General features: G+C 42.7%; 1 protein-coding gene across 5 annotated transcripts in view; it reads left to right on the plus strand.

The window, feature by feature from the left end:
- Nucleotides 1-15,321, plus strand: part of ZNF423 (zinc finger protein 423) — a 191,699-nt gene extending 176,378 nt beyond the window's left edge. For all 5 annotated transcript variants that reach the window (XM_015873489.3, XM_085551034.1, XM_015873490.3 and 2 more), the window contains one exon: nt 14,693-15,321. In XM_015873489.3, the coding sequence (XP_015728975.1) occupies nt 14,693-14,722 (30 nt within the window). In that variant the 3' untranslated portion in view covers nt 14,723-15,321. The remainder of the gene's footprint in view (nt 1-14,692) is intronic.
- Nucleotides 15,322-15,641: the final 320 nt, after the last annotated feature.

The following is a 15,641-nucleotide window of genomic DNA, read 5'->3' on the forward strand; positions in this document are numbered from 1 at the left end:
GATCTCTTCAGAGAGATACGTAAAGGTCTCTCAAGTCTGTGAAGACTCGCCTAAGCTGAAGCTCAGAAATATCAGTAGCTGTCCCACAATTAAAAAGGCCTTCATTTCTTGCACCATTAATGCCGTTCTGTGCCTGGCCCTGGCCAACAAAGTGTGCCTAACTTGGCATTAGCTTGTGCAGAAAACCCAGCAGTGATGCAGAGTGGGGGAAGAAAAGGGAGCCAGGTGAAAGGCATCGTTTGAGTCATTAATGCACTTAAGTGCACCCAAGTGTCAACATGTGTGATCAAGTGTAAGGAGGCATGTCGTTCCAATGTGGCAGCGCTGGCACACAGAAGGGGCTTCCTACAGCAGAGATGGCACTTGGAGCTGGCGCTCAGGCTGCCCAGCTAAACCCGTTGTTGCCTGTCATCTATGCCCTAAGGCAAGGGTCCAACCAACTTTTGTGTAGGCACCATGCCATCCCAACAGATGGCCATGAGTGTAAGCCGCCAAGAGACAATGTATATGCATCAATTGTGTTTATTGAAAGCACAATTCCTGGCTGGAAGTGTCCAAATGTCTATTTATTCTGAGCTAAGATGCCTTTAGTTAATGGATATGGAAATGCAGCCTAGCTTTGAACTATTTTATATACATTATAATGCAGTGTCAATACACGTGTGTAAGACATGCTGATTTTTGGGGAGCCACTTAAAGGTCTGTCATGGCACACACGTGGCACACATCCTTCCCAGGATGGAATCCTAGTGCCAGGGTGCCGTTCTCCCCTTGCTGCTGGAGGCCAAGCTCTGTGGGTGCTGAACATGGTTGTAAATCACTGGTGTGCCATGTGGAGGTGTGCAAGGAATCAACCTTGTGTGCTTGCAGGCTTTCCTTTGAATGCATCCAACCTCTGCTTCCACTCAGCAGTGGAAACCCTTTGTGCTTTGTGGGTGAACATGTGCCACGCTAGCTGAGACCAAAGCTAGCTGTGCTGTACACATCCAGGCTGAGGATTGTTGTTTTGTTGTTTTTGTTTTTTTTCACATGTGGCAGGAAGAGGGGAAAAACACTACATGCAAAGGTTTTGCTTTTCTGTTTGGCAACGTGATTGCCCACCAAAAGAAGGTACTGATGAAAGAATCCAGAGAGAGGTTTGTATGTGTACATTAAAGGATGTCTCCTTCCTGCACTTGTTAGCTTTATTCAATTAAGACTTGTTAGTGTTCTTGAAAGCTAAGCTTTAAAGACCCTTCTGAACATACGGTTTGGTAATCATAAAGATTCAAGCACACTGTGGGTAAATAAATACAGCAGGAATGTTTTGCTTCCAGATTTCCCTGCTATTGGAAGCAGAGCACGTGGGCACGTTAAACATCTATCCTTGACCAAAAGGAGGAAGCACAGGAGAAGAAATGAGAAATAGATTTTCTTTCGGAAAGACCAGATTGCACTCTCTGGTCTGGCAATAACAATTACTAATGACATTTAGAGTGAAATTAAGGATGAGAAATGCAAGTTGGCATTTCAGCAGTGCCAGTCGGTAACATTGCATCAGAGCTCACAGGAGAGATGGGAAAAAGTTTAGGGATGGAAAATTAATTTTGTTATGTCAACAATTAACAAATACCTTTTCTTCATTCTTTAGCACACTATTGCAAATTACTGCTGTGATAGTATTTAGCAGCTCCTCGGGTGAATGAAAAAGCACTTTGAAATCCTCATTTCTGGAGTCAAACGCACTAGATATGATTTGCTCCATTCTGTTGAATAATGAATGACCAAAAAAAAGAGTTCAAACTGACCAGGGAGGGAGAAAAATGAGCCTTTAGATTTGTGGATCTACACTTTGTGCGGTTTCTCTCTGCAGATTTGTGATAGTGTTTTTTTGTTTTTTACAGTTGTGAATGAATTAAACTTACTTGTTCTTTTCTTCCCTATTTTACAAATTTGGCAAATTTGGCAAGTCTGAAGCTGCACTCAAATCTGTGCAGGAAAATTGTGGAGAAGCCAGACTTGAGAGGCCAGGAAACCTCAGACGTTTTACTTAGAAGTCCTTGATGCATTCGTTAGGTGAAATTCCTGTCCCCATAGGAAGGTGGTACAAAGTCTCATTCCCTCTGCTCTGCCTGCAGCCAGCTGTGGGTCTGTGAGTGTGCCCATCAGCACAGCTGGCTGTGCAGCAGCAGTGACCAGATACTATTGCTTCCCACCACCAGAGCCCCAAGCAAGGCATGGTCCTTGTAACAAAGAGAATGTTTTTGTAGTATGTAGGCAAATAAAAAAAATGTGGGGTTTTGTTTCTTTTTCTGTTCTTTTAGTGTTTTGTTTTGGTTTGGTTTTTTTTTCTTCAGAAAGTCTTGTCACAATGTTTATTTATAGTTGCTGATGGGAGGAGTTCTCTAACACGGCCACTTTGGTGGTTTGGGTTTTTTGTTTGTTTTTTGCAGTAGAAATGGCTATGGAGTGTAGTTTGGGTTCTGAGCATGGATTAGCTCTGTGTCCTCCTGTGAGTATCACTGTCATCCAAAGGAGCAGGGATGCTGCATTGGAAAGGGCAGAATATAAGCACTATTTAAGGAAGAAAACAGTGGAGCTTGAGCAGTCTGTTTTAAACAGCTCATCCAAGGTGGAGTACAGTATGCTTTTAGAACTTCCATTTCTTCATTTGCTTGCTGTTGGAGCAAAACAGAGGTGCTTGTCCAGACATAAGAGTATATGCCTCAGTGTTTTCACAAGAAATGTCTAGATCATTAAATATAATAGGTCTCAGCTGCAGTTTTGCTCACTGAAGCATGCACACAATTCATCACAGCAAATTAGGTACGTCTTTGTAACTTATCTTTCTGCAATTTGCTGGCACTTTTAAAGAGCTGAAACTTATATCAAATGTTCTGCAGAAGCCATTGCAGGTAAAATATTCTGTGTTTATTGCCGGGAGAACAAGGATTCAGTAATAACAAAAACACGGAGCAGTCTGTTTCTGCTCCTGCATCTTGCAGAACCAGCAGTAGTACCAGCAGAGATCCCCAGCCACATTCATTATTTATATATTTTAGTGAATTTCTTGTCTGCAGTAAAAGAGATGTAAGCTTCAACATCAGACTGTTTGTGCCAAATTCCATCCTACAGCCCATTCAAGAAACCTGAGGCAGCCATGGTTCTCAGTCATTACACACACCATTTATCTGATGGGAGTTTTGTCCTCTCTGGCTTGAAATGTTGCTTGTTCTTTAAAAGCTTGGTTTGACCTTTGGAAAGGAAAGATATTTGATAGGCACTTCTTAATTTATTTATTTATTTGGTAGTGAGAACCAAAGCCTACTTAAACAGAAATCAGCATTCAGAAGCAGCACAGTTACTGAAAAGCATTTACTTTATTAGTGGAAGAGGACAGACGTTAGTGGAGTCGAAAATCACCTTTCAGCGGATTCATCAGTTTCAGTCGCTAGTTAGATGGGTATCTTTGTAACAGTTAGCATAAATTTATACCCTGGCTTTTTGCAGTTTCCTTAAGATCGCTGCTGTCTGACCTGCTGAGAGGTTCAAATATGGATTTTGGTTATTTTCTTTTCCTTAAAGAGAACATGGTTGTGTTTCTAATTGCAGGTCTTTCTTACATCGTAGAAAGGTACTTAGTTTTGAGAGATGTGAATGATATGTAGCTACAGTATATGCAAAATGTAAAAGAACTCCCCACTATGGCTTCAACGGGGGGAAAAATAATAATAAGTAGTAGTCTGAACTATTTTCAGTAACCAGATCTTTTTAACTGTCTGAAGGTGATCGTAGTCCGCCTGCATTTACATCTGGGGTCTGCCACAGTGTAACGGTCTCCTTTTTAACTCAGAAATTCAAGGCTACTGTTAAACAGAGCAATGCATTAAGCAGTCGTTCTCTGAAATAGAAAGAAATACCGTCCTAGCCTCTATTGTGCAGCATCTTTAGGTTTCAGGGATTTTGTTTAAATCTGAAATTTATGTCCAGGAGAAATAAAATATTAGATTGTAAAAGCAGAGGGGGAGGGAGTAAACATAGTCTCTTTTGTCCTTTATATCATTTCCCCAGGAAGATAATAAATGTATGGCAAGTGTACAGGCATTGTGTGTATATTGTATTTCATATGTGAAGCCCAGATTTCAAACAGGAAATCCTGGACTGATGCTGTACCACAGTTTCCTACTCCTGCGGTGCTGGTGGAGCCCCCTCATCCCCCCACTTCTGCCATTAGAAGGCATCTGAAAAATAGTTTCATGAAGAAATTTAGAAGGCCTTGGGTGTACTTGTGCTATGCCAAGTACAAGATCTAGGATTTAACTTTGGGTTTGGCTCTTGGTAAGTGAAAGGCGAGGGAGCAGTGCTTTTCCCCATCGTAGCTGGATGCAGCTGAGGACCCAGTCCTGCCTTTTGGGCAGCCTTCCTGGGGTCATTTTAAATAGCATGAGACTGCTACTGGCCGCTTCCTCACTGGCATACCTGCTGGCCTTGCTCTGTGAGGTTGGATATAAAGCTTGAGCAGTGAGTGGTCAGGAAACAACGGGGCCTGGTAAGAACAAAAGAAGGAACTATGATCCAGCAAGTTGGTAGCTTGCCTGCCTGCAGCTGGGTTTGTGCACAGGGCTGTCACTGCCTGCACCTTGTGCTTTTGGCAGGAAGGCTGTTGTATTTGCAGTCCAGCCTGCTCTCATGGAGCTGAGTTATGTACAGACATACAGCAATTCTGCAATAGTCTTGCTTGCTGTTCCTGAAGTTGTTTTCAGAGAAGTGTATTCAGTTTGTGTACTTAATGCTTTGTTTTAACACCATGTTTTGAGATTGGTTTCATATCACACCTTGACCAGAGGAGAAAGGAGGAAATTGAGATCATTTGGAAAACTTTTTTCCCCTAGATTGTGCCTGTTCTGTGTTAAACCAAAGTGGCACAGCAGTGCTTTATGTGCAGGCTGAGCGTATGCGTGCTGTGACCCAACGCATGTAGCAAATGCTCCTGGGCTGATTGCTGAGCTTAATCTTTTCTTCACGTATTTCATATTGATAGAATAATGTGAAATGTAGGAAACTGCCCATCCACAGTGAGGTGATGGGGCTTTGCTGGAAAAACCCAGATGATACAGATAACATTGCAGATGCTGATGTGCTCAGCATAGAGATACCTTGTGCTGTCGTGTAGCATCAGCCTGGGTTCAGCAAGGCTTTGCCACCCCACTACGTGTGTGTGCCAGCCCATATTTGGCAGAAGCAGTCCTGAGCTTATTCACTTGCAGCGTTTGAGCTGATTCTCTGCAGAGCATCTTGTGTGTCCTCTGCTGTGTCCTGGGCAGGTGGCATAGAGACCCAGAGGTCAGTGCTGCAGAGACTGCGTGGCTCCGGCTGTGCAGCACGTGGGGACAGCAGCCTGCTGCCTGCAGAGCCAACCCCAAGGTGAGCTCCTGCCCAACCACCAAGCCCCCTTTGTTTCTGCAGCAGCTCAACCTGAGCACGTGGCCATGGGCACTGAGGTTGGATCACATGTAGTGTATCTGTCATCTGGGGTTGTAAAACATTTGTTCTTGGAAAATTCGTCCTCCTTTGGGGTTCACACGTGCTTTTAGCCTTTGCATGAAATCATGCTTGCTTAAAATGCAGCATCTTGCTGTTTAGGAGTCAAATTTTTCTAAATCTCAGTGACACTTGTAATGCAATAGCACTGCCTGGAAAATCCCATTTTGTAACAGCTACAGTTACTTTGTTCACACAGCATGGCAACGTTGCCTCCTTGCTTTGTCTCGTGATGTCTTTGAGGAGACAGTTCACGTTGGTGCTATTTTGGCCCCACTGTTCCTTATGGGAACCAGTCATCCTTGGCTCCTTCGTACTAACAGCTCCTCTGGGGTTAATTCCTTCAGGCAGTGGGCAGTGGGCTGATGACAGCTCTGTCTGCAGATTCCTGCTCTGCCGGTGGCGTGTGTGCTAATGGGGAGGCATGTAAAGTGCTTCTATAAACTATGGCCTTGCTATTTTATAGCAGAGACTTGTACTGGAGGATTTTATGCCCCTTTTGAAATTGGAAATCAGCAGTAACAGCCACTGTGTCCAGGGCAACAAGTCATTGACCACTCATTTTGTCAGATCGAGCAGTGTGTGGGCACCATGTGATGGAGATATTCATCTGCCTTTAAGAAAAATGCATCCATAATGCTAAGCAATACAATTTGTCACATCTGTATTCCATTAGAGAGGGTTTTTCTTTAGTTGCTGCTTTTTAGAAGAATCATGGATGAAAGAGCTGTGTTATCTATAACCTAAATGCCGATAGATGTACCTCATTTGGAGCCAGTCTTTCTGCACTTGCTTATTTGGTCCAAGGAACTGTGTTCAGCTGCAGCTCCCATGGCTCTTAATGGAAGATGTTGCCTAAGTAAAGGCTCAAGATGTGCCCCTGTTAATGTTTGCATTAAAATTCACAGTCAAGGCTGAAGCTCTTTTATACCCAGTCCTTGCCACCAAGAATACCTTACTGCTGCAGGAAAAATAGCTACAAAAAATCAGCTGCTGTTCAGTGACCCTTGCCATGCCAAGGAACAGCGGGGTAAGTGAAGGAGCCAGTTCTAGGTTCAACTTTGAATGCCATGGCTTTTGTTGGTTTGTATTCCCATAGAAACAGTCCTTCAATTAAGCTTTTGTCAGCGCATTTTGACTGGTGAGTGCTAAAGGTGCTACGTGAAGTGTTTTCCTTCAGTTCAAAGTAGTTTCTAAAAATTATTCAGTGTTTGTAGAAGAGGAGCAGAGTGTCCCACAGTGATGATGTCAGCCCCCAAAGGAATGAACAGTTTTGAGCTTCTGTGGCATGTGTTACCTTAGATCAAGTAGAGGTTAATGGGATGTGCTTCGGATAGGCCTAAAGAAATCAACAAATCGTGGTTTTGAGAGGAATAGCTAAGAAGATTCCTAGAAAGTGCTTCAGCCCTTGGAAATGGTTTTGTAATGCAGTGCTTCCCTGCTTAGGACCCAGAAATGGATAAAGTATGTCAGCACTGGAACATGTTTGCTTTTGTTAGCACAACAGTGGAAGTTTCTTCAGACTCTGGCAGAGCATGAAGTGCCACTGCCTGCCAGGTGGGTGCCAGCCATGGGGTGGAAGCAGCTCCTGTGGAACTGAAACACCAGGGGCACTGCCAGGCAGCATGCGGGCATCCTGCAAGCAGCCCTTCTGTCAGGGTCAGCATAAATGGGGATTCACCGGGGATAAATGCTGAGGCTGTAGAGGAGCATAGGAATCCTAAAAAGACTGTTTTCACTGACTTCTGACAACAGTAATGAAATCTGCCCTCCCCCCACTTTACATTAAGAAGTACACGGTTCTTCCCTCCACTGATTTTGATCCTGTGTGTAGCATACTGCAGGCTCCAAGCCACACGGATGTGTTGCATTTGCATTTCTGAGTAAAATTCTCAGGAGCATGTGGTCCCTCGGGACAGGTATTATTAGCTCCCTTGTTTCATTGGGTGCCTCAGTGAATCAGAGTGTGTTTACAGTGAGTTTCTCTAACAGAAGTCTCTGCGTATTTCTTAATAATATATTCTCCTGTGGTTTTTATTTCCAAAGTGCCGTGGTAAGGAAACGTTCCCAAAGGCTTCAGTTTGCTTTTGTGCTCCAGTATTTTACCCAGTGTTTTTGAAGGAAGCATATAGACTTTCTGGTGAGATATTTAATGGAATGTGAGATGCTGTGCCAGGTTTAAGCCAGTATTTGTGGTCCACTTGTAATAGGATCACCTTGTTTTATTTGGAGTTTTTAGAGAATACAAAGAAATGTCAGGTCAGGAAGACTGACGGTACTGAATTATTAGTCTCATGTGGAAAGGGGAAACACATTGTCAGAGTCCAATTAGGACTATGCAACCTGAATTAGAAGAGAAATTAAATTCATAAATCATCCACAAAATCCTTAGCTAGTGCAAGGGAAGCCTGGCACTGGAGAAAATAACTGTAAGGAAGGTATTTGTATTAAAAGGTAATGTTTCAAACCTGAAATAGCATGAAAATGCATATCCAAATTCAAGAAAATGTTAGAATTAACAAAAGCAATGTCAGGATGGAGGCAGAATGGCAAATTGTTCGGACTGTCCAGCACAGCAGCCGAGCACACAGACCTGTGCATGCAGAACAAAGACAGGCGAGGGTTGGGGGGTGGTGCTCAAGTGCGTGCGTGTGATTTGTAAAGAACAATGCTCGGGCAGTTGCATTTCAATATAGAGAAACACGAGCAGTAGGAAAAGAGTTACTAAACAAAAAAGCCAACTGTGTTTAGTTGGCCATGTGTGGATCGGCTTTTTTTCCACATGTGCATTCTACGAGTTCTGAACCTACTGACTTCAGACAAAGCACTTGGGGTGGCTGGTGCTGAGGTGCGTTTGGCAGAGGGTGTGCAACATCAGTGACCGGGGTGCACATCTCCCTGTCTGAAATAGCTGGCTTAGCTTTTGGAGGCACCAAACCTCCAGGTGCATTTTCCTACACACTTGAAGTGGTTTTTGTTTTTGGTTTGGTTTGGTTTTTTGTTCAATGCACTGTAAAGGACAGCTTCCTAACTGCATTTGTTGAAGTGCCAGCTCAAAGTGTTCTAGTGCTGGGACTGACTAAGGTATAGCAAGTTATCAGATGCTGAGAGATGTGAAGGAGGCAGGAACACAGGCAGACTTTTCCTTTCACAAAGGATGTGCCACCTTTTGTTTGTTTCTACCTCAATTTCAAGGGATTCTTCAGATAAAGAAGGGACATGTGAACCTGTCTTGCCTGACAATTTCTTTTTATTGAGTACCATGATAACTTGGAGTTGAGTTGTTACAAGCATTTTATGCGGTGGGTGAAGTATCAGGGGAAAGGGAAGAAGTGATGCTGTATTTCCTGGGAAGTAGGATCTAAACACATAAATGTCATTGGGTAAGAGTTACCTGAAACAACTGGAAGGGGAATTAACACTCGGTTTTATGGGAAGCATTGGTTACCACTATCGGCTCTAATGAAGTGTATTAACTAAATCGTGTTCTGAGTATTCATTCAGCCCTGTTTATGGCACACTCTTGAGTACATTTACTGTTTGTCAGAAGTGCAAACTAGTGAACATATGAGGCTTTAAGACAGGCCATCTGTTAGTCGTAGACCCTTGGATAATTGTCAAACAGTTCTAAAAATAAGCACATATGAACTGCAAGGGAGTGCAAAGGTGATTTGTCTTTAGTCTGATGGCAGAGTAATGACCAAAAATTGAAAATAAAAATAAATCACTTTTTCCTGTAAAGCAAGCTTGCTCTCCTTCTCTCTCTTTTCTCTCCTTTTTGTATTGCTCTCCTTCTTAGTGTGCTATTTTTCTTCTTTTTTTACTTAGCTTTTCTCCTCTTGCTCTTCTGGGTCAAGGCATCCCCTGAATTCCTCTCCAGTTTAGGATTTAGAGCAGCACCAATTTAAGGCTCACTGCTTTCCATAGAGAGCATAATCCTCATTGGCTAAAGCAAGGCTTGTCCTGTGTCCTCTGCCTGAAGTAATCTCTTTATAAAGTCAAGACATAAAGATTTTGATGTTTATGGATTGCTCTTAGAGTGAGTCCCTGTGCATGTACATCTGTGAAGAATAATGGCTGAGAGCCTTTTGGACCATTCTGAATTCGAATGATGCAAAACATCTTTTAAAAAAAGAATGTTGCAGATGGTATTTCGTAAATATTTAGACACTCTAACTTCTGTTCGTAGCACTTGGGGAGGTTTTTTTGTCTCGTTTTTACATTTATGTCCAAATGTGAGACTTGAACTTTGTCCCCAAGCCAATGTCTGAATCTGGGGTTTAGTTTTCATCTTGAAGATGTGTGTGTTGATGTTATGTGGTGGTATTGCTTCTTGAGTGCCTCAGCCCTGTTGGGCAGATGCACTGCTGGGGCTTTTGCCTCAAGCCAAAGGACTCCTCACCTTGGAGAAAATGCAGTGAATAGGAATGGCCAACCACTGTGAGACCAAGCAGCTGTGTTCACATGGCACTGTTGAAGTCAATGCTTCCAGTCCAGGTGGTTTGCGGTGCCAGAGCAACTTGCACAGGCATGGGGCAGCCATGCACAGTGTCTCCCTCATGGAGCAGCTGCTCCCTGGTACACAACACTCAGACAGTAATGGGTCACACCGTATCCTGATAACCAATTCGGTTTCACATTGGCTGTTTGTCACATAGATGTTCTGTCTGTAATTCCTGTTGAAATAATTTGGAGAATGGTTCCTGTCCATTTTAATATTATTTGGAATGAGAGAGTTTTACAACCTTTAATTGGAGCCTCAGCCTCCACATAAAACTGTAGAAGGCTTATGAATTTCATTTGAGGATAGTGGGCATCACCAGCCCTGTTGTGCAGTTTCTTAATTCCTGTGTAACATGGTCTTTTAGGTGCATAGGTGGTACGGCTCTGAAATGGCTGGTGTGAAACACCTAAATGTGTAACACATACACAGTGGCACTATAGACTGGATGTATTATGGCCTCAGACCATTATCACCCCTCCCCCTTCCCCCCTCACAGTTGCATTTTATTTTTTTCACCTGCTCCTATGAAGTACACCTGTGAATTGTTGGCAGGGAATTTTGCTGCAGTGTGGGAGACTCCCAGCTTGACTGCATGGCTTGGAACTTGGCTCCATCATGTGCTGCTTTTCTCTCTGTGTGTTTTCTCTCAATCTTTATGTAGCTTGTAAGAGTTCCTTTAACTGCTGTAAGTGATCATCTTTCAAGAGCAATGCTTTTCTTCTTGACATAGCGCTCTGAAAATGGAGAATGTCATGCCAGTGTTTTCGTAATAATGCACATAGAAAAAGAACTATTCATTGTAGGTGTCCTGCACAAGTGGCTTGATCCATATCCAAAGGGCAGGCAGGGGGTGTCCCCAGGGAAGATGTGCAGAGCGATCAGTGCATACAGGGACAGTAACCAACCGTTCTTTGAAATCTTTTTATTTCCTGCAAAACCTGTCGCCCAGTTCCTTGGTCACAGATACTTCCGCAAATGGTTCATCTGGGGATTGTGCAGCAAGTAGAAAATTCCACTTAAACACCGAGACAGCCCTGGGGCTCAGGGTGGTTGCATTTTTTCACCTGATCTGGCTATCAGAATTGTGATCCTTTTTGTCTGATTATTAAGGAAAAAAAAAAAAAAGAAAAAATTTTCCAACTTTGCCCTATAAATAAGCTGTGACTTACTTGATCTTGACAGGTGACTTAGTGCTGCTATAGAATTTTCCAGCTGCAGTCATGTCTCAGAATGATGTATTCTGTGGGGTATCAGCTGCGAGCCATGCGTAAACCTGGGGACCTAACAGGAGCTGAAAAGAGCCATTTTTAATGCTCAGCTTCCAAATTATGTCCTGCCTCCTGCCAGCCCCAAATGTGTACTCACGTGGATGTGCAAATACATGTGTAAGCATGCCTGGAGAGCCCTCATTTTTGCTGCTGCTGTATTTTCCTTTGGAAATCACCGTTAGGTTATTTATTTATTTATTTTAAATATAAACTCTGGAATTGACAAGTCACATGAGAGCCACTTCCCGCTCGCCCTCCTGTTGAGAAGGGGTGGGAAGTTTGCTGATGAGTCAGCGGAAGGCTACGTGGGTGGAAGCATTCCCGTGGCATTGCACATTTCAAGATGCTTGGTCCCTCCTGGACTTCATGGTTTCATCCTGGCATAGCTGACAGTAGCAGAGGGGTGAGCTATTTCTGCTAAGGCCTGTCACTGCCAGGAGTAAACTTTTATAACTGGTCTGAAATCAAGGTCAGCAGGGGGCAATTTGTTAGTAGGCATGCATAGAGATGCCCAGTGTCATTTTGTAAGCACGCAGTGCATGGGTTAAACATGCAAAGAACACATGGGAATAGAGACATAATTGTTGAACTTGGATGCTTTCTGACTTCTGTGGAGTGTGGTTCAAGTAAGCTCCACACACACAGGGCAGAGTGAGTAAAGCAAGATGTGATGTGATGGTGACTTGCAGTAGGAAACAGAGGTTAACAGACCTTTTTGGGAGGCATGTTTGTATGGTCTGAAACACATTGCCATACGTGAGAAACCTGTGCTGGCTGCAGAGGATGCTCAGACTCTTTTATACTTAGACATCACAGATACATTTGTGAAAATGTTGTAAGATGTGGCTCTATTTATTAACTGCTTGGCCCTGGGACTAGTCAGTGTATTGATTGCCAATAATGCTTGCAAAGGGAATAAATGGTCCATTCCCAAGGCAGTAAAACAAAATCACAGTCTGCATATGGAATGTGTGTGTTTTATTTGTGTTACATAGATGGCTCTATAGCATGCTTAGTTTCTCAGCTCCTGTCTGACTCAGCTCTGAATAGCTGCAGGATTTCAGTATAATCTGATGTTACTGTGTGTAAATTCGGTTCACAAAAACAGCGTATTGGTTGCATTAGGAGTGTTCAGAATGTATTATTAACCTATGTTTGGGGAGGGAGGGCTCACAATGAAAGCTTCATTATCAGATTAAGAGCCACATACCATTCCTTTATTGACCTGCCTGGTATAATCAATGCAGCAGCCACACAAGTTTGAAATCATGCTCCCTGACTGTAGACTGCGCGTCATGCATCTAGTGCTGATCGTGCATTATCTTTTAAATGACACTACCTAAATAAGTATGGATTTGTCTACTGTGCATAGCCTGCTTTCGATTGGAAAATGGTGAATGTTTCACTCTTTTTATTGATATTCGGGAAGAACTAAAAATAGAATTGTAATGAAGTGCACTGGAAATGCCCATTGTTAAAGTGCTCCCTGTGCCTCATGTGTTTTTTTTAATAGTTGTAAATGTTTCTCCAGTTACATTTGGTGGACAAGCTTCTTGTCGGTGCTGTGACCATGTCTGTAGGGTTCCATTCATCCCCGTCTATAACTTGTTACTTGATCTCAGGATAACATCTATCACTGCAAAGGTCGTTCCTCTTTAAAGCTAGGAAAATCTGCATGTATAACAGAGTAAAAAGCCATTGGATTTTATGTTTGGTAGCAATAAATTGTCTAGAAGCAAAGCCATTTCAGCTATCACTTCAGTTGATATTACTCAGATATAATGCTTTATCCCTTGAAAGGCTTTCCATGCCTTTGGACAGTACTTCTCCTTTTTGATTCTGAAATACTAGCATTGCTAGCTGGGGCTGTGTTCACAGGGCTGATGTTATGCTAAACAAGATGCAGTTATTTTACTCTTGTCATCAGTTGATTGTCAGTTAATTTCACAAGGGATCCCTCTGAGTGTGCTCCAGCTATAATTCCTCTGCCTTCTCTCTAACCTTTTGTCACATTAAAGCCTGACCGCTATTGTGCAGTTTCCACTAAGCCCGTCTGTACAATATCGCAGGTAACTTTTGTCATGATGTCGAAAGTCAGCAGCACTTCTGACACCTGGTGGTCAGCTTTTGGGAGTGCACAGGCCATAAATGCTGACTGCAAACGGGGTCACGGCCGCATGCCGCCCAGCAGCCCCTTCCACAGACCCTTTTCATTAGGGAGATGTCATTTCTGGATAGAGTGGAGGATTGTTTTTTCTTTCCTGACTGAGATGTAACTGTGGATAATTTAGAAGAGCCAGATGATTTATTAAAAGTTAAAATATCTTACTTTATTTTAAAGCACTGTTATTGTAAATAAATAATTGGTTTCAAAATTCATTTCATGTTTAAAAACATATTCTTCAAGCTGATGGACTTTCCCAGCTCTGTTATTAGGCAGATGGAAACCAGTGAAGTTGCATAAGTTTGAAATAATGCACATGAATTTTTATATCTCTGAATGCCTGGGGACCCAGTCCAATGGAAGCTCACCATGAAGCTCCTCTCCAGTTGCTCCAGCAGTTGAATAATCATACAAATAAAGCTGTGCTTATATGAAGGACTGGGGTTTTGGTCAGAGTGCAAAATGTTGGTGAGTTGGTACCGCTCTGAAAATGTGCTTTCAAGATTGGCTTTGCTATTTATTGGCTCCAGCACAAAGTGGCAATACAGGTCAGCATGCTCTGATGAGAGATGCTGTGGTGACACAAGGCTATTAGAGATCCACCCGGAAAGGAACAAAAAAGACTGCTGAAAGAAATGTGTAGGACAAGGTCTGTTCTTAAAAGAGATTTACCTTCTGCATTACACATCCAGTCTTCTTTCTGCTGGGGATTAATATCCCTGTTGCCTGAATTGGTGGTTCAGCTGCTCTTGCTGAAGTATTTCTTGGACTGAGGAGTGTGTGTCACAATCTGGTGTCTCTCTCTGCCAACGCTTGCACCCGTTACTAGTGATAATAAAAGAGTACAATATGGCTCAGGTTCCCACAGTGATTCACTTTTTTTTAATTGTTATACTTAAGGGAATCCCTAAAGGCATATTTTGCCCATGAAGTGCTACCACTTTCTTTGTATGTATCGAAGGGGGGGAAAAAAAGGAAGAAGCTCTTGTGGCTGTTCTTGGCTTGTAGAATTTTTTGTCTAAGTTCATGCCAGTATTAACAGATCTATCAGAACAAAGCAAACGTGTCATATTGGCAGCTGTTACTTATGAGTACTTTTTCTTTACTGTATTTTGTTTTGTAATAATTGAGAAGCTTTTATGTTGAGCTCTGCATAAATGGTACTGAGTAGGAGGGTATGGGCATGCTTTCTATTATTCTGCCCCTCATGCATGTCTCCTTTTTTCGTCTTTCCAGAACCACACATTGAGCCAGCACGCACAGTGAGCCACTGGCACTACAGGACACCTCTCTGCAGAAGACTTGACGGTGGCACAGTGGGGAGGACCATTTGAACATTACATCCAATCAAAGTGTCATTTGCAACCCAGATGTAAAACTCTAATGATTTGGCCATGAGGCGCTGCTATTATAAGCAGCTGGAAATGAATATTAATGGAAGAGATTAAAAGTATTCCATGCTCAGTATTTTTTATTGTCCTGCTTCAGCTAGTGTACTTTAGAGCTTCTGCTTCTGACTGAATTTATAGTGTTAGCTAAATCTGCTTTGATGCTGTTGCCCTTTGTTGCTTCTTGTATTATATTGATAGTTAAAAATTAGATGTGTTTTTTTAAACTGCTTTTTAATTGCGAATTTAGGTAACTGTGCGTTGTGATGTGATTGCTTGGCTATTGTCTGAATATTTCTTTTTCTTTTTTTAATTAAAGACTAATGCTTTGATTGGATTTGCCAGTTCACCGGACAGTGATTAAAACTATGTAATGAATATAATCGGTTTCAGTGCAACTGGATGGTCTGCTTTATAAATGTGACTTATCTGATTGCAATAACTAGTACAGTTCAATAAAGGGAGTACATGAGCTTAGTGTTGGAGTTGGTCTGTCTGTCAGTCCGTGCCACGTATCACCACTGCTGGCTCATGTGTAAATTGTACAAACCAGTGGCTCACCCAGTGACAGAGTTCTGCACCCCATGAGGAAGGAAGACTGGGAGGAAAGCAGAAGCCCTGCTCTTGTGCCTGCTGTTACGATCTCTCCAGGATGCACTTTGCAGACTGTGGTGAGGTAAGAACATTTCTTACAGATCTGGGCACCAAAATGAGTTTCTAGCTTATGAGTACTCTTAAGTCAGCATGAATGGAGGGAAGCTGGTCTAAAGGTGCCTTGAACCTATCTTTGTGTTTCT

The sequence above is a fragment of the Coturnix japonica genome, chromosome 6 (assembly GCF_054131305.1).
Source record: "Coturnix japonica strain WE chromosome 6, WE-NBRP24, whole genome shotgun sequence".
In the NCBI taxonomy this organism is placed as follows: domain Eukaryota; kingdom Metazoa; phylum Chordata; class Aves; order Galliformes; family Phasianidae; genus Coturnix; species Coturnix japonica.